At 47.1% G+C, this 19,297-nt stretch overlaps 1 protein-coding gene across 2 annotated transcripts in view; it reads right to left on the reverse strand.

Moving 5' to 3' along the window:
• Positions 1 to 12,541: 12,541 nt before the first annotated feature.
• LOC135830907 (uncharacterized) overlaps positions 12,542 to 19,297 on the reverse strand; it is a 121,714-nt gene continuing 114,958 nt past the window's right edge. For both annotated transcript variants that reach the window (XM_065343126.1, XM_065343125.1), the window contains exons 45-50: positions 19,188 to 19,297; positions 18,423 to 18,651; positions 16,916 to 17,150; positions 16,311 to 16,474; positions 15,797 to 15,985; positions 12,542 to 15,446 (exon numbers count right to left, since the gene is read on the reverse strand). The exon at positions 19,188 to 19,297 is cut by the window's right edge and continues 33 nt beyond it. In XM_065343126.1, coding sequence (XP_065199198.1) covers positions 13,026 to 15,446; positions 15,797 to 15,985; positions 16,311 to 16,474; positions 16,916 to 17,150; positions 18,423 to 18,651; positions 19,188 to 19,297 — 3,348 coding nt within the window. In that variant the 3' untranslated portion in view covers positions 12,542 to 13,025. The remainder of the gene's footprint in view (positions 15,447 to 15,796; positions 15,986 to 16,310; positions 16,475 to 16,915; positions 17,151 to 18,422; positions 18,652 to 19,187) is intronic.

Below are 19,297 nucleotides of genomic sequence, written 5' to 3' on the forward strand. Positions count from 1 at the left end.
GTTCATTCAACCGTTGAACGCTGAACTATTTCAGTTTGATACCAACTAACGTCACTTGACTGGAGACTTGGCTGTGGCTCACGGCTGCCGTTCAGAGCAGAGGCAAACAAGAAGCCCACCGAACCTTCGAGTTTGGCTCTACAAACCTGCAAAACAGCGGTACTTTCTGCTCAACACATTGCGTCGGGGAATTCCCTTCTCCTAACCGGAGTATCGGTCAAGGTGAGTACTACCACAGTACCAGTACCAGTAGGCAGTACTACTGTAGATCTACTTCAAATATTTTTGGTGGGAAGACCGGCTTTGCTGCATAGCATACAATGATTATGTACAGATTGCTATGAACAGTATCATTATCTAGGAAAGTACATTGTATGTAACACTGTTGTGAATGTTCTGTCCGCTAGCGTGTCAGTCATAAATGCAGACATTCTGCGCTGCCAGCCATAGCATGCAATGCATATTAGGCCATGGAATCCACGAAAAAACAGTCCACATGTACATGTATAATCAAAATATTTGGCATGCTGAGGGCATGCTGAGGCTGAAACATGGTACAGTATAGGTTCTATTTGTCAAGAATGGATTTATCTAATTCTTGGTTTGACAACTAACTTGGCTTCTACTCATGTAGCATGATTCCTCACTGTACTACACGTACATGTAGTTCATGCTAGGCTCCGACGACGAATTATGCTCTCGAAATCATGGAATTATGCTTTCATGGATGCTCGCAAAATCCTCATATTACATGTTTGCTTTGGGATGCGGGGATACTTATTCACTTTGTTGTACTTGTTGAGCCTCAAGGTTCGGAAAATTGTATTTTTCGTACCTGCAAGTGGCCATAAGTACAGCAAAGTACATGAATATCCCCATACCAAGGTGTTCATGCATGCAAAAGATCCACATGGAAAAGAGAAAACGTTTCTTCTTCTATTCATTAGTTGACTTCTTTTGTAATCGATTTTTTCATTGCCAAAATGTCAATCTCACCCTCCGAATAATCAGGCCATCTTTCCCGCAGCTCCACTTCACTTTCCATCCTGACCGAACATGAACAATCCCTCCTAATTTTTTTTAAATTATTAGAGTACTATCCACTAGATCAAATGCATACACCGGTATCGATATTTGCAATGGGAGTTGTCGATAAGATATGGCCTGCATAGCCATGGCTGCTAAAATCCAAAGGTCATGACTTCGTATCATGCATAATGAACATGCACGGGGAGTTTTGCGGGCTACCCGTCGTCGATATCTCGTCTGCCTCGAAATGCCTGCTAAAGGCCGATTCACTCTCATCTTCTGCTACATGTACGGTATCAGCGTGAGAAAGAACTTTGAAGAAGACGAGTTCGAGCATGCAACAATGTATTGCCATACCTTGCTTTTAACTGGAAACACTGTCTGCATGACCTCCGAACCCTTTACCATACAGACCACCAGCACTGATCAGGTGCATTGTACATAATTGTGTTTGTGTAGCCTACATACTAGAACTCTAGTACAATCATTATAGTTATGCTTCTACTTCCGAAAGGATGCCAAATTATGCTCCAAATTTTCAACCACCAAAATTTATTATGCCAATAAGGTAAATGATCTCACTTTCCCTAGTGACCACTGGTAAGAGCTCGGATGTCTTCTTGGGACTGTTGCCGCAACTGCCGCCTCATTATAAGGCCCCTAACCACGTTTTCAAACAGGACATCTGAATCCGTCCACAAAAACAACGCTGTGTCTAGGATGACCTGTTTCCTTGCCTAACTTGCTGCATGCACCGTATTTCCTTGTTCTAGAAAAGGTGAGGGTTTTGAAGTTGTGCCTTGGCTCGATGTGCCAATGAGAGATACATGGAGGACTGACTTTCTAGAAAGTCAAGTCAGAAACTTGGCAGTACAGTAGGTATGTAATTTTTCATAATATGTTCGCAAGCCACTATAGCATAGCCATATAGCATAGCCACTATAGCATAGCCACTATAGCATAGCCATATAGCATAGCCATATAGCATAGCCATTTTGTCCATGTGTCTAAAAATTAAATTAGTGACAGTGTTTCACTTTCTATCCAGCAGCTCTTACTCCTTTTGAATGCTAGGGGAACTACGTAGTCATTCCCTGAACTTTATTCACGTTTGGTGTCGCATGTGGATTTGCTCCTATACATGTACATGCACCACCTGTTATGCAAAGTGTGTGTGTGTGTGTGTGTGTGTTTGTGTTTATTAGTGGGAAGGATAAGTAGTGAATATAACCTCCCTTTGGGAAGGTATAATAGAATAGTGACCTCCCTTTGGGAAGGATTAAAGCTTCCATACGTTAGGTTCTTGTAAATAACCGTGGCGAAGCTTCATAGTAGAAGGCAATTGGTTGGAGCAGCCTGCTCTGTCTCAGTTACACTGCAATCGTTAACTAAGTACATGTACTTTACATCGAACAGTCATTACTGCAATGTTTCAGCAAATTTCCCCATCAGCAAGGTTTGCCAGCCCAGTCTTCTCTACCAGCTGACCTGCATACAATTGTCAAGTACATGTACATGTCCTGTAAATGTGTTGCTCAAAGGCTTCGGGTGCCGAGTTAACCAAACTAACTTACATAGTCATTGTTACAACTGACATTGTGGACTAGTACGCGCCTTTACCACACGCACACAGTCCGGATTGTACTCTCTCTCGAATTATGGGCCAGCCCTATTTGCACACATGACCATAATACTGGCGCTGAAACTGATTGTGTGGAGCAGCAATGAAACAATGCACCGCACTATACCTTCCCGAGCGCACACACAGACCAAGATTTTACCATGCCTAGCAATGCGTCCTCTCTCAGTTGAGTACATGTACCTATAAACTGTTAATACTGCCCAAAGTATGTACATAACGTTACACCTGGCAATAACATCTGGCCGCATGTTGGTCGCATACCGATACTCATCATCGGAGGACAGCACTCTTTTTAGCTTTCGACTCTCACTGTCAAAACTTACCCAAGCCTGAAATGCACAAAAGACGTATCCAGTAAGAATCATGAATACCAGTAGCGCCAGGGAAAACCGTACTCGCGCGAACAGTGCCCCTAGGCCCTGGGGCACTATTTTTTCAATGTCCATCACAGATGGGGCACTCTCCAAGAGAGGGCACTATTTTTTTTCAATGCTGGTACATTTATGTTATCCCGCGTAAAAACAAAGAAGGCAACGAAAAACAGAGCCTAAAGTTTACTATAAACTACCACGACTCAACAGAAAGGGCAACAAGAACTGCAATTTTGATTCTGAAACCAACAGTTCAATGACATGGACTCTTTCCATTGCCAGAAGAACACAAAACATGCATATGCGCTTGGTTACAAGCCGGGGGGGGGGGGGGGGGGGAGGGGAGGGGGGGGGGCACTACTGTAAAAGCCATATACATATATATAACGAAGTGCTAACTCTAACGAGTTAACGAGGAGCAATCTGTCGTTAAAATAGAAATCGTTATACAGAAATCGATACATCTACTGTCGTATTGAGCGTTGAGAACGAGTGAGAATCGTTACCTTTGGTACACGTAAACTAGTCAATTTTGGGAAATCGTTATGCGCCTGGTTAGAATAATGGCTTTTACAGTACTCAAGAGAGGGCTTTATTTTTTCTCTGGCTCTTAGAACTACTCGAGATAGGGCACTACTGCAAAAACACGAAATTTTCGGTGTAGCTTTAATTTCAGTGATTTCGGTAGAATTTAGGTGCCTGGTTTCTCTACCTAGAGACACCAGGCACCTAAATTTATATCACACCTAAAGAGCACTAACAGTCAGAGTATGCACTGTAGGTGAAGAGAACGCTGGTCACCTACAATACACCTGAAACCTGGCAACGTACATAACAGATGGGGCACTATTGGAGAGGGGCACTGTTCGAGAGAGGGCACTATTTTTTCAATGCTGCGGGTACATTTACATTATCCCGCATAAAAACAAAGAAGGCAACGAAAAACAGAGCCTAAAGTTTACTATAAACTATCACGACTCAACAGAAAGGGCAACAAGAACTGCAATTTTGATTCTGAAACCACCTGTTCAATGACATAGACAAGACTATGGCCAGAAGAACACAAAATATGCACATGCGCTTGGTTACAAGGGGGATATGCACATGCGCTTGGTTACAAGGGGGAGGGGGGGGTACTATTCAAGAGAGGGTTTTATTTTTTTACTGGCTCTTAGAGAATGGGGCACTATTCGAGAGAGGGCACTATTCAAGAGAGAGCTCTAATCGCATGCGGTGAGTGCAGTCAGTACGTGAGAGCCTGACTCGGAGGTGATCGGATCATTAGCGGCTGGGGGGATTAGCGGCTTTGTTTTAGAATAAGCAAGAGGTGGCTTTCAGGGATAGACCTTAGGCACGGTACGATTGTACAGCTAGCTGCTGCCCTTTACTACTGAGTGAGTACTCTCAACAGGCCCGGGCCTTCTCGCTCCCCGGCACTCAGAAAGAAAACTTTGAAGACATTTGAAAAAAGAAAAGCAATGCAATGCACACAGCAAACTGTGACACGAGCCCAGTGAAGGAAGTGCAAGCCGTAGTTCAAATTAGCGGGCAGGCAGCAGGATATGGATGTGAAAGGCGAATCGAGTCAGTGAGCGGGGAACACCATCAGAAAAACCCTACCAACCAACATACTGTCATAGGGTCAAGCACACACCATGCATTCTTACAACTGACAAGTGTATTATTTTACTTCCAAGTAGTAACATATGTCCTGCATGCTTGAGTCAAACAATTAGCAACCTTTTCAGTTCACCCTAAATAGTACTATAATCACTGGAATAGTGCAATGCTGGATACCACTGCTACGAGGCTTTGTATATTCCTTCTTTGCATTGGACTGGAGGTGAAGGTATCATTTCTTTCTTGGAAGCGGGCGAATTTACCATGCAATCTGCTGCCCGATTCGGAGTAGGTAACTTGTGGTCTTGCACAAAGAGTAACACAGACTTGCACACTGTACTGTACACATGTAGTAAGCTAGGGGCACTGTACCTGACTCCTTTCTCAAACAACACACAATACAGTAGTAAGATTCTAAGAAAAGTGTCCTTTAGCTTCCTGACAATTGTTCACTGGCGAATATCTCTCCCTGCACCGCATGTCACATTCACTGACGAATATCTCTCCCTGCACCGCATGTCACATTCACTGACGAATATCTCTCCCTGCACCGCATGTCACAAAAATACCAGAGGGTCATGCATGGTTATGACCCCATCAACTAAAATCCAAAAAAAAAATGTTTTTACTGGTAACTGCACTATCAATGCTGACTTGCCAATGCAAAGATGCCTACTGTAGAGCCCATACAGACTGTCAGTACTGCAGGGTGCCTAAGAACTGAGGGGTCAGCCGAGTCGTAGCCTGGACTGTTCTCAACCCTTTGTGGACGGACTGTACGAGTTTCGATCTAATAAGATCGAAACTTGAAATGCGAATTTTTCTGGGCGCACCGCACGTTTTCGGCGATATTTTTACACAAATCGAAAGACGAAATCCATATCTTTCCAATGGTGCTAAATTCGCCGGGGGTCCCTAGTCAAAATGTTGACCAAATCGGCCGCGCAAGAAAAAAAATTGAGAGCTTGCGCGAGCATGCAGAACTAAAATTGCAGTACGAGTCCTGCCACGACGCGGAAACGTCCTCCGCATGATGCCATCGGCATGATTCTGAACTGGAACTCTGACGAGGACAGTTCTGGCGACCCACTTGACGAGTCTGATGACGACGAGTTCGAAGTGGACAGTGATAGTGATAATGATATCCCAGAAACTCAAGAAAACAATTTATCTGATGGATTTGCTGATACTGCTAGTAGCGAGAGCGGCGGCAAGGATGTTGTTGGACAGCTTATCCTATCTACTTTCCGAAAACGTATGGTGTTGTATTGGCTAATGTACACCGATTTCGAGTTATCACTGATTTTCGCATGTCGCTTCTTTCCTGTACAAATTTGCCAGTCCATAACGGGTTAAAGGGGAAGTTAAGGCAAAAATCAAATTTTCACCAGTTGTAGTCTTCGGGGTGCTGAGTTGAATGGTCTTGGTCCGAGGAAGCTGAGACGCTCCCTTCCTCCTTTATTCCCAATTGAACTCGCGCACTTCCACCGAAACTGGGTGACTGCGCCCTGCTAGATGGGGATTTGTATGCAAAATGTCACTAAAAACGCCATTTCGTTCTTATAAAAGCCCGGGTGACCGCGATTGGCCCATATGTTGTAGTCTTTTGGACGCTGAGTCGATTGGTTTTGGTCCGAAAAGGCTGCGATGTAGCGTTCGGCCCTTATTCCCAATCGAACATGGCTGAACAAGAGGTCACGTGCTCATGCGTACCCCATTCACCTGGTCACCGTGCCTGCAGGGTACAACTTACAGCATGTTTGGGCGAGTTTCTGTCACTCGAGTTGAAGCTTTGAACCTTTGAGTTGAACCTTGGTGTGAAAGTTGTCGCCTGCTGGCACGGTGACCAGGTGACTGATGTACGCAGGACCACGTGACCGCTTGTTTAACCATGTTCGATTGGGAATAAGGGCCGAACGCTGCATCGCAGTCTTTTCGGACCAAAACCAGTCGACTCAGCGTCCAAAAGACTACAACATATGGGCCAATCGCGGTCACCCGGGCTTTTATAAGAACGAAATGGCGCTTTTAGTGACATTTTGCATACAAATCCCCATCTAGTAGGGCGCAGTCACCCAGTTTCGGTGGAAGTGCGCGAGTTCGATTGGTAATAAATGAGGAAGGGAGCGTCTCAGCTTCCTCGGACCAAGGTCGACCATTTGACTCAGCACCCCGAAGACTACAACTGGTGAAAATTTGAACTTCCCCTTTAATTTCATGTATCAGTCTCTGCGCTGTAGAGTCACCTTACATAGGGATAGTTATGCTGTGCTTGGTGAAATTCTAGCCTGTCCGTTATCCGGCACCCGACAGCAGTGCTATAAGCATGATAGCCCTATGCCTATATGGCATTCCCCACCCGTATACAGTGGCAGTAGATAATAATACAACACACCTCTTACACCGAGTGTTTTCTGAAACTCAGTGCGTCATACTTCTGGAGGCCTCCACTCGGCCTCCGATTAAAGGGGAAGTTAAGGGGGCTCAACCCCGAAGAGGGAGCAAAAAACATTATGGTAAATCGATCTGAACTGTGTGTTTTCAGATGGCCAGACACCTAGAGAACTGGTCTGGGCTATTTCAAGGATAGGTTTATTATGTGGTTCCCCAGCTATGGGGGTGTTATTGTACCTATGTTTTTCGGCAAAAATTCAATGATTTCTCACTAAAGGCGTAAAATTCCAGTTGGTAATACTTCAAAAATCCTGAAAGTGGGTATGGAGGGGCCTACAATACTGTCTTCTTTGGAAAATGTCCACAACATATGCCCAGACCACTGTGAGAGGCCAAGGTAGCCCAGAATGTGATTTGGCAAAACGCGTATTTCAGCAGACCGGACTTTAGACTTGTTTGAATAGTGGAGAATCGAGACAATAACATGGTCCATTTTATGGTCATTATCTGCTCTTCAAGGCCATAGGAAGGCTCTACAAAAATAGATTTTTATGTCTACCATCTCGTTTCTCCGTGAGAAACAAAATTTGTGACGGATTTTGCATATTCAGCTTGAAAGTCAGATTCAGCATTGTTGCCAAAATGAGTGTATCGACTTCATTCAAGCTTCACTTTGACTATGTAGGGCGAGAAGCATTTGCTATAGACCAATCCCAGACAATACCACATGCAACAGTCACAACTGAATTGTGTTATTCACATCTTTGTTGTATATTGTGATGTACATACATAATATAATGTACATACATACATACATGCATGGGTATATCAAATGTACAAAACAACGGATTATAAGTATAACGCTGTCAATGAGCAACTTGAGTTGCTTGGTTACTGCTGGATGCGATGGCTAGCAGCCACTGTTGGTATTGTGGGTTCGCGCCTCCAGTGTGCAGCACAACGTGAATGTTTGAGCAGATAACTGCAGCATCATCACGAGTGGTAGAAAGTGGGGACGATGCTGCACCTCCTGCAGCTGCTGGAGTACTTGTGCGGTCTGGAGCAGTGTGTAAAATAGGGGTGTTGGTGTTGGGTCTTCCAGATGCTAGATGATGTGTTATGCGTTTTGCAATAGCAGAACTCGTTGTGACTAGCACACGCCCATCGCCACCCGGTTCGTGCAATAATCCAAGGATGCCAGTTCCCTGATTCCTCTCAAATGCCAACACCAGATGATTGTACCTGTAGGCATGATATATAACGTTGTTGTTGTTGAAGAATATTTAGACTTCTACAAACACCCATGTTGCAGCGAAACGCCCACTCCAGCTTGTTTGCTGAGACTGTGACAGAAGCCTGACTAGTGCTGCAATGTGTACTGCTGTGATTCATGATTTCAGTTGACATTCCTTGCCTTGCCTTGCCTGGGTAATATTGCAGTTCTTCACAACATGCATAACACTTTTATGCTGCATTTACAGTCTAGGTCAAGGCCGAGCTCATGAAAATGTGGCAACTTGACCATGCATAATATTACGTGTCTGTGACTGTCTCTGCTCAAGTTGTTCTACAAGGCATATTGCCAATATTTCAATATTCAGTTTTATAATATATACAGATTCCTGTCATAGTTCAATGATACAAGCACAGCCATACTACCTTGAACCCACAGCCTTCTCCTGAGAAACACAGGCACAGGTCAGAACTCACCCAGTGCAGCCTTAGAGTTCATAGGATCCATGCTTTCCACTCCATCCAGCATGAGACTCACATGTCTGACCAAATTCTCCTGCCCACACATAGAACACTTCACTGGCATGTCGCTGTGCTGTTCCTACTGGCTGTTCCAGACCACACTCATTACTCACAGAGATCAAGTCTCTACTTGCAGACACTACACTCTGACTCCACTATCTCCAGGTACTGCAGGTACAAGACCAGTTTTTCTCTCACAGTCGTCAGTAATATTTTTATCTGGCGACTGGAAAAGAAAAAATAGATATCGTTCCAAGTGCCACTCAAGTGGATGCACTTGAACTTGAGAGAAGCATGTCACTTACCTGCGTTCTGAGACTAAATACATGTATCACTGGTAGCTGGGCTCTGGACAATCTTGCAGGTTTACTTGTCTTCACTGGCAGGCGAGACTGAGAAAAGGGCATATCTGAGCTGGAAGTTAGAACTACACGACCTGAAGAAGATTGAACACGCTTTGTTCCTGAGCGCCCACGAAAACGGCCGTGCCTATTGATAACTACAAGTACTTGACACGAAGCTCCATAGCTCCATCGATCGCCGACATCCAGCAAACCAAAATGGAAAACACAAAACGTTCAAACTGTTCAAGGACTGCAGTTTCTTTGAATTCTCGCAAAATAAACTTTTGAACACGACTATTTCTCGCAAAAAAACTTTCTCCAGCCGCGGACAAAATGTTTTCAAACGCGAAATTTTGCATAAAATCATGCCCAGATTTCGATGCGCGCGCAGAAGTACTGAGCCCCCTTAAGGCAAAAATTAAAATTTCACCAGTTGTAGTCTTCGGGGTGCTGAGTCGAATGGTCTTGGTCCGAGAAAGCTGAGACGCTCCCTTCTTACTTGAATCCCAATCGAACTCGCGCACTTCCACCGAAACGTGTTGTTGCTGTTCATTTTGCTACTCCTTCTTTTTCCCTCCCCTTACTTTTATTTATCGCCGTGGTTGGCAATCTCCCACTCTCTTAACATTGGCCGGTGTTTCCACCGAGTCTTGAGATGTAATTGTTGTAATAAATATATAAACTGGGTGACTGCGCCCTACTAGATGGGGATTTGTATGCAAATTGTCACTAAAAGCGCCATGTCATTCTTATAAAAGCACGGATGACCGCGATTGGCCCATATGTTGTAGTCTTTTGGACGCTGAGCCGACTGGTTTTGGTCCGAAAAGGCTGCGATGCAGCGTTCCTCCTTTATTCCCAATCGAACATGGTTGAACAAGCGGTCACGTGCTCCTGGGTGCCCAAATCGCCTGGTCACCACGCCAGCAGGCGACAACTTTCACACCAAGGTTCAACTCGAGTGACAGGACGGCACCCAAATAAAGGTCAAACAGGCTAGTAAGTTGTACCCTGCAGGCACGGTGACCAGGTGACTGGCGTACGCAGGAGCACGTGACCGCTTGTTCAACCATGTTCGCCGATAAAGGAGGAACGCTGCATCGCAGCCTTTTCGGACCAAAACCAATCGACTCGGCGTCCAAAAGACTACAACATATGGGCCAATCGCGGTCATCCATGCTTTTATAAGAACGAAATGGCGCTTTTGGTGACATTTTGCATACAAATCCCCATCTAGTAGGGCGCAGTCACCCAGTTTCGGTGGAAGTGCGCGAGTTCGATTGGGATTCAAGTAGGAATGGAGCGTCTCAGCTTCCTCGGACCACGACCATTCGACTCGGCACCCCGAAGACTACAACTGGTGAAATTTTAATTTTTGCCTTAACTTCCCCTTTAAGCATATTATGCTATGCTGTTGTTTGCGTTCCTCACCTGTCAAACCTCTCCTGTTGACCTTGACTCGAGCGGATTCTGTACCGCTAGGACTGTAGAAATGGCCTGCGCTCCCATGCATATGGGGGGATATGGACTGCTCATGTACTAGTGGATTCGCCGCATTACACTGTAGCGGCCGCAATGCATTGTGTCGGGCCTTCGGGAGACGCTGTGCAATGCTTCCTTGGATCGTGGAACTCCGGTGCCCGCATTTCCTCAAGTCACGGGTAGACCTACGAGTAGAGGGTTGACTTTCACGACGGCCGGTCCGCCCGTAAACGGCAAGTATGCCTTTGGAAGTCGTCGACTCCTCCGTTGACTTCCGCCTGGGTGGAAGACGAGGAGCGAAGGGAATATTCTTCAGCACACTTGCTGCCCAAAGAATGCAAGGGCAGCCACGATGAAGTATCTTCCTTTTGTGGCTGCAGGGCTGAGAACAAGAAACGCTCCTGTAAAACTGTGCTAAGTCAACAGTTGGGGACTAAAGAGTAGATTTCAACCAAAAATTAAAAAAATATAATTATTATCAAGCCTTGAATAGTAGTTGTACGCCGAGAGCTATCCTCTTGAATACGTCCCACTCCACGACGCGACCAGACCAACGGCAGCTTACCAATGGCAATGCGCATCCTCCACTGGAGCTAGAAGCGGACTACTACTACAAAGTACATAATGTAGATCTACACGACAGCGACAAGATTCGTCGACGAGAGCTAAAAAAACAGATACCGGTAGCGTAACTAACCGCATTCTAGTTCTTCTGGAGCTCGACCGTTAGTAAATCTACTACTACTCTGTCCCTGCGGGAATTTGCGGAAAAAACTCTCGAACACTTGCGGCAGAAAGTAACAAAAAATGCGACGAAAAGTGCGGAATGATGCAGAACTTGCCAGGAATTCGCGGAATAATTTGCAGAAAATTGCGGATTTGGGCCAAATCACGAAATTTGTTGCATCGTATATCTACTCGGGAGTCGTGCTGTGCAAATAACCTACAGGATCATGGAAAGAACTGCGTGAAAAGTGCATAAAACTGTGAGATATAGTGCAGAAAACAACAAAAAACGCGGGAAGTCGCGGATTTTGCTGAAAATCGCGGGTTTGGGCCAAAATCGCGAAATTTGTTGCATCCGTGGAATCGCGATTTCCTGGAGGGACAGATACATGTACTACTACTAGTACATGTAGTAGGTGGCTGTGAAAGGTAGTCAGGGCCTATCCACTACCCACTACCGGTATGTAGTATTACATGTATGTACATGTAGTATTGTGTAGTTCCGGATAACTCAGTGATAGGTGTACAATGTGTTGTAGATCTACCATGAACGCCTTCACTCTGAAGCCTGAACTGCTGAAGGCGTGAAAGTAATTAGTTCAAAACAGTGAAGCCCAGCGCCAAGCCGGAGTGCGAAGGTGCACTCTCATAACACTCAGTTACCATGGTTACAGTCTTGTAGTGGTCGATCGTGGCATGTGTGGACAAGTGAGATAACAGTCGCGGCTGGCAGAGGCACATCTGAGGTTCTCTGGTGGAAGTCAAACTGACCCGGTTCCGAGTGTTGACTATGGCAATGTGGGTATATTTATAGTACTGTAGCTGCTTAGCGTCAAACCACACCACTTGTGCGGTACAGTTTTGTAGATCTACACCAGAGCGAACACACATACACACACACACACACACACGCGTGCACGTGCGCGCGCGCGCCTCAGATAGCCCAGGTCTGAGGCGAGTGTTTGTGTGTGCCCATCGCTGGAGGCAAAGCTAGCACTACTAGTCACAGTGTAGCGACTTGTGCTAGGATTGCACCATTCAACACCTTCAGGCTTGCATGACTGAATAATTCACAAGAATGGTACACACACACACACACACACACACACACACACACACACACACACACACACACACACACACACACACACACGCACACACACGTGACTACGGAAAGCAAGAAACCGCTGAAATAGCTGGATGTTTGGGAAAACCGACTCACAAAGCATGGTTGCATTCTGACAACGACGTCGTTACGTGATTGCCAAGCACACTGTACTGTACTATTGAAATAGATGCAACCATGGCAACCATGTTGGGTTGAAGTACATACATGTACTCCATATCTGTATAATTTATAAATGTGGTTGTTCTACCAAGGCACATCAGGACAGGAAAAAGAGGAAGGGAGGAAGAAAGAAAGAGTTGACTGTAGAAATGAACTCTACATCTTGACATACACATGTACGTGATTGTATCACCGCTTAGAATGGCCACTGTGTAGACTGAGTATGGAAACTTTTCGTAGCATTGTAGTCAATTCTGGTAGCGGAGGAGTGGAGGAGACAGAGAGAATTTGTATAAAAAAACATCATGAAGCTGGTGTTTAAAACGGAGAGAATTGCCAGTGGCCTGATCAGAGCACTGCCAATAATTATTGTCTCAGACATTGCACTGGCCAAAAGCGACATTGTGAGAGGCTACGTTGGAGAAGAAGCTGATGAAGCGGCCATTGTGGTAGTAGTCCTGTACACAGCCGTCCAGCGCCGCTGACACGGTGGGGGTGTTGAACAGCAGCTGCTTGTCAGCCGTTACGGCACCGAAGCACACGTCCATTTGGCTGATGCTGATCTCGGTCGTGCTGGATCGTGTCGAAACTGCTGCAAACTCTTGCCGACTGTCGACAGTGAGCGAAAAGGTGGAGGTGTTGTAGTAGACGGACACGGAGTGCCATGCATTGTTGTCGACTCTAACATTTGTATTGAGTAAGGTCACCGAGTCGAGCTCGTTCAACCTGGCGGTAAGCTGCATGAATCCACGGGTAACTTCCAGAAGGATGAATGCAGTGGGAATGCCAGCCAGCGCATCATTTCTATCTCCACCAATGAAGTAGAGTGTACCGTTGGGGGAGGCAGTGCGCAGGCGCAGTGACATGTTCACTAAGCCACTGCTCCAGTCGACTGGCTGTAATCTGAGCTGCGAGAGACCGTGGAAGCGAGCAGTGTCGTGCTGGCAGGACAGAGACGCATCACCAGACAGACTAGCACTGGTCGCAGCTAGTGGCACTGTGTCCAGCGTGATGTCGTCCAAGCATCCACTTACACCGGTGACAACATGACCCAGCTGAAGATGAGCTGTGCTGGGCGTGCAGCCAACCGCATTGCCATCGTTGAGTAGCGACACCGTCTGCTGCACGCCATCCACGGAGAGGCTGACCGTACCCGCCACCGCGATACTGGATACGGAAACATTGTGCCATGCACCATCGGTCACGACGACATCGGAGGATATGGAAATGGATGAAGTGCTGGAGCATGTTTCACTGATGAGCACTTGCACATTGCTAGAATTATCAATATTCAACAGTACTGACTGAAGCTGCCCTGGTACCCCACCACCTGTGGACCTCTGGAAGCTTAGGACTTGCTGAGTAGTGCTGCTCGGCTCAGATCGCAGTGCAAGGGAAACAGAGGAGGAAGTTTGCTGTTGCGAGGACAGCGTGTACGCTATAGACCCCTGGCCGCCGGAGCTGACCTGGGTTTGTCGAACACCACACGTCGGACCTGTCCAGCCGGTATTACACACGCAATCTAGCTGGCCGTGAAGAAGATCAACACTGCGACCATTGCTGCCACACTGCGAGCTGGACGATGAACCCTGGCCAAGCAAACAAACATGTGGCGACGCTGCAGAAGAAATGCCGAACGACAGAGTTGGATTGTGTATCATGCCATTGAATGCCATGCTTCCATCGGGTAGAGAACCGAGCTGGACATTGCGGCTGACCAAAGAAATAGGACTTGCTACACTCTGTGTGCCAAGAATTTGATCATCCAACGTGACGGTAACATGTGAGCTGTTTCCAGTGACGGTCACATAATGCCATCGGCGCTCCGTCAAGTCAGAAGCAAGCCAAGTTCTACCAGAAACTGTGATAAGCTGATGCCTGATTTGAACAGAAAACTCAACAATGCCAGAATCCGAGTGGGAGGATACGAGGATACCGTTGGCGCCACGTTCTAGCCAGAACCATGAGCCGAAGAGGAATGGCATGCTGGGCATTGCGGTGACTTGGCCGCTGAGCATTGCGTCCGGTGACCCGTTGAGTGCCACACGATACGTACCTGCCGGTACCTGCACAGCTTCAAGGAGATCGTAGCCGAAAACACCGCACGATGCAAGGCGACGCACTGCTTGGGTTGCCGTGCTGCACTGCTCACCGCTGAAGCCATCGTGGCATTGGCACTGGTAGCTGTTTAGCTGGTTCAAGCATGCGCTGCTGCCTAGTGAGTCACACGGTGCTGAACTACACTCGTCCACGTCCAAGTCACAGTTGAGACCAGTGTACCCCGGCTGGCATGTACACGTGTAGCGTTGTGGCGGTGACTGGTTCATGCACGTTGCTCCGTTCCTGCACGGCGACGTGAGGCACTCATCGATATCGACGGAGCAATCCGCTCCCGTCCAGCCTGCTGTGCACAGACACGTGTATGCGTTGACACCGTCCAAGCAAGTCGATCCCGACTGGCATGGGTCGGAGGCGCACTCGTCAATGTTCGTCGAGCACAGCGGTCCAGAGTAGCCTGCCTTGCAACGGCACACTGCACTGGTTACGGTATTCTCGCATGACAGTGCACCCACCGAGTCACACTGCGTCTCTGCACAGTAGTCGTACTGCTGGCAGAAATCCCCGGCATAGCCCTGTGTGCAATTGCAGGTAAATGAAGTGGATGTGTTGCGACACTGCCCGTTGTTCTGACAGGGATCCAGGGCCGAGAAGGCCTGCGTACCTACTGCTGCGTCGGCGCAGTAGCGATTGCCACAGGACTGACCATTCCTGCCCAGGAGCGTGTGTACGTTGAACTGCAACACAGGTGAAATGCAGAACGGGAAACAGAAAACACCGATTAAAAACAGCGCAGTTATGTGACCGACCTGACTACCACCATCACCAGCTGCCTTCTATACGTACATCAACTATTTCCAAATACACACAAGTTATGCACAATACATTATACTTCATGTGGAAACTGAGAAAAAAGGGGGCACTGTTCCGTGTCGCTTGCGAACACTCTGTTGACTAAAAAAACGTCTTCAGCAAGCATCCAGTGCTTGTTTCACACTAGAAAGTTGCAAGTGCCTGTAACAATCATATGACCCTATACGTGCTAGACGTGCATTGCATTATCAGGCTAGGCAAGAACAAAACTCACAGGACCAAGGCCTGCAGCCAGTGTATCTCTGAACACGAAGCAGAGCAGAGGGTTGTCGTTCACGAACACAGCACGCTCGTACGCAACCAGACGCGACAGGCCATCCAGATGTCTCAGGACGGGATTGCTTTCCACAATCAGAAAGCTAACTGACGTCAGCGAGGCAAATCCTTGAACGCCAAGAAGATTCTGCATTGAACACAGACAATCAAAAAAAATTAAAAAAACAATCATTTGTATGAACGCATCCATGATGTCCATACCTGGAGCAGGGTGACAGTATGAATCAATGGCACGGCTGGTAATGGATTGGCCAGAAGCTTGTGTCTCAGGGAACATATTATAATGATTGTGAGACTATAATCGACCTGCAATGAAGGCCCTCTAACGTAAAAGCCATGGAGTAGATGTGTCATGTCCGTCACCTCTACCTACCGAGCACATGTAGGATAGCACAACGCATACAGTGTGTGTGTTTGGGGGGGGGGGGGGGGGGGCGTATCAGCATACTTACAGGGTTGCTAGATATCTGCAGCATGCCAGTGATGGTAGTGAGCGCCGTTAAACCCGTCATACTTGCACCGCCATTGCGAGCCCACACAACAACGGAGGCACGCTGGATGGTGTTCATGCCTCCCACATCGGTCAGTTGCTCATTGTCCTCCAGGAAAATGGATGCTGGAATTTACAACACAACAACACACGCACACATGTATGAACACGCGTGCGCACGCACGCACACACACACACACACCACAACAGACAAGCTTCAATCATCTGATTTGTGAAGTTGGAGAACTGCTCCAAACGCAAAGACAACTCCAGTGAGTGGCAGCATGATATGAGTTGTCCTGTAGCCCCAAACTGGGTAAGCAATAACTACACGGCGATGGGAGTCTTGGAAACGGAACAGTTTATGCATGGTGCCTGGTGTACCTGAACATGGTGAAGCAGGTGTCTATACACAGCAACTGCTACTAATGATATTGTATAGAGAATTGTATTAAACCAGCAAAAGGGGATTGGACATGTAACTAAAAACACCAAGCATGGAATGAAGGCATGGTGGAAGCATCGGCTGCTTGTAATTCATCACGGTGCTGGGCTTGCATTGCTTACATGTGATGGACACACCAGTCAGCCCTCGCAGGCTGGTCAACTTGTTACAGTTTGACACAAAGATACCAGCCCCGGCTGTGAATGGTGAGTGGCCAGTGCTGCGTCCAATCTCCTCCGTTGACACCAGCTCGGGGAGATTGGCCAGCTGCAGGCCGCCAAAGAATGCCAAGTTCTCCAGGCCAGTCAGGTTGCGCAATCCTGGCAGACTCTGGATGTTGAGGGCGTTTTGAATGTACTGCAGGCAGCAAAGCACAAGCAGGGCGTTCTTAGTGCATGCACACTGGGACTGAACAGTCAAATTCTTGGCTTAGGACATGCAGCTCTCCACGAGCTTGCCCAAAGCAGAGAATACACGAGGCACGCGAGCATGTATTGTTGAAACCTCCCTGACAGTGCAATGTACTCCTGGCATACATGTAGCTACAATAACACTGCTATATACTCCTAGCATAGCAGGGATCGATTTATCCGGGTTCGCATCGCAGTTTGCGAATCAAAATTCACTGGCTGCGATTCGCTTTTCGTTTTTTATCGCCCAAAACTGCGATGCACTACAACGACCAGTTGTGTGCGGTCTACATCATATCATGCGACTGTTGTACACACTGCTGACTAGGGAGTACTATTTTACTACTCCAACCAACTGGCCTGCCCTGCTCAGTCCGCGCGGGTCGCGGACTCGCGGATCGTGCTCTTTCGATTTTGGACACTGCACTAGCACTGGCCGTACATGACTGCAGTCTTCTGAAGTTTTGTACACGGCGGTGACTTTTCCTGATGTTCTCCATTCTTCTTTCACTGTCAAGCTCAGTTTGTTTCTGTTCGACAAGGCACAGTTGAAGTCGAAGGTTCTTAGTCTCATGTAGCCATCATGTCAGTGAATCTGATCAGTGATTCACCGTCCAGAAGAGGGACAAAGAACTGGACGCGCCAGGAATGTCGATTCGTTTCGATGAAGAAAAGGAGAAAAGCGATGCGCTTTGCACGAAATGTTACGATCGTTTGAGCGCTTTCCTGAGGTTTCTTTGTCGAAGGAATCAGTGGAACTGCCCTGTTGAAAGACATTGTGTTGCGAAGAACTCGAAGACGGATGGACGCTGAACATGTAACGTGCCCAAGCGAAAACTCTAACGTAAATATTCAGGTCGAACATTCGCTTGGAAAAGCAAATAGCAACTGCAGCTATTGTCCTCTTCTGTACGAAATCCTGCTATTGTACAAGTTATACATGTAAACTTTTGATAAAGGAAAACTGCTAATCAATACTGGGAGTTGCTAGTCAATTGTAAAACTGTGTAGCAGTGACTGCTATGCAAAAAAATCAAAGTAAATCGATCCCTGCATAGCTACAATAACACTGCTATATACTCCTAGCATAGCTACAATGATACTGCTATATCCTCCTGGCATATAGCAGCAATAGCACCGTGGATCTCGCACCAACCACACAAAGTGTTGCCTGGAAAGATAGAGAAACTGAGACAATCACCACCGGCTATGCCCTTACTGTTAGCCGGTTCAGCACATGGAGTGAGGTGATCGTGCAGGCACCGTCCACGCCAGCGCAGGAGATGACAACGCTGCCACTGTCCACTCTGGAACACTCGGCCAGCCGCTGCAGCTCCGGCTCGGTAGTGATGAAGTACTGCGGCTGGTTGCAGACACGCGAGAGGATGACGGTGATGGATGCACTGCTCCGGAGACCTGCATCGTCATACGCCTCTACCAAAATGATTCTAAAGCATAAAAAAAGAAGAGAGAATGTGATGGCCACAGTGTCAGTACAACTAAATGGTCGCAATGACGTATACTTTACGTTATCCTGCATAAAAACAAAGAAGGCAACGAAAAACAGAGCCTAAAGTTTACTCTAAACTATCACGACTCAACAGAAACGGCGACAAGAACTGCAATATTCGATCCTGAGACCACCAGTGCAATGACATAGACAAGAACATCACCAGAAGAACACGAACTATGCACGCGTGCTTGGTTACGGGGGGGGGGGGGGGGGGGGGGGGGGGGGCACTATTCAAGATAAGACTTTCTTTTTTCACTGGCTCTCAGAGTCTGGGGCACTATTCGAGATAGGGCTCTGATTGGGCGAGTACGGTAGGCGTGATGGGTTGTATCGTGGAACGTTACACAGCGGTAGGAACTTACTAGGAAGTAAGGTGCAGCCGCTAGTGGAGAACTCATGTGAGTGGTACAACTGAGTAAGGAAACAACGCATGGTCAACTGAATAACCACTTTGCCATCTGCTCGCCTTACCTGTCGGACAAATCCGGCTGGTGAGTGAAAATGTCAGCCATTCCTTGGTGAGCGTAGGTAAGTGTTCGCAAGGCAGCTAGGAACTGTGAGGCATTCGCTGCTCCGCTAAT

Source organism: Sycon ciliatum, chromosome 1 (assembly GCF_964019385.1).
Source record: "Sycon ciliatum chromosome 1, ocSycCili1.1, whole genome shotgun sequence".
NCBI classification, from domain to species: Eukaryota; Metazoa; Porifera; class Calcarea; order Leucosolenida; family Sycettidae; genus Sycon; species Sycon ciliatum.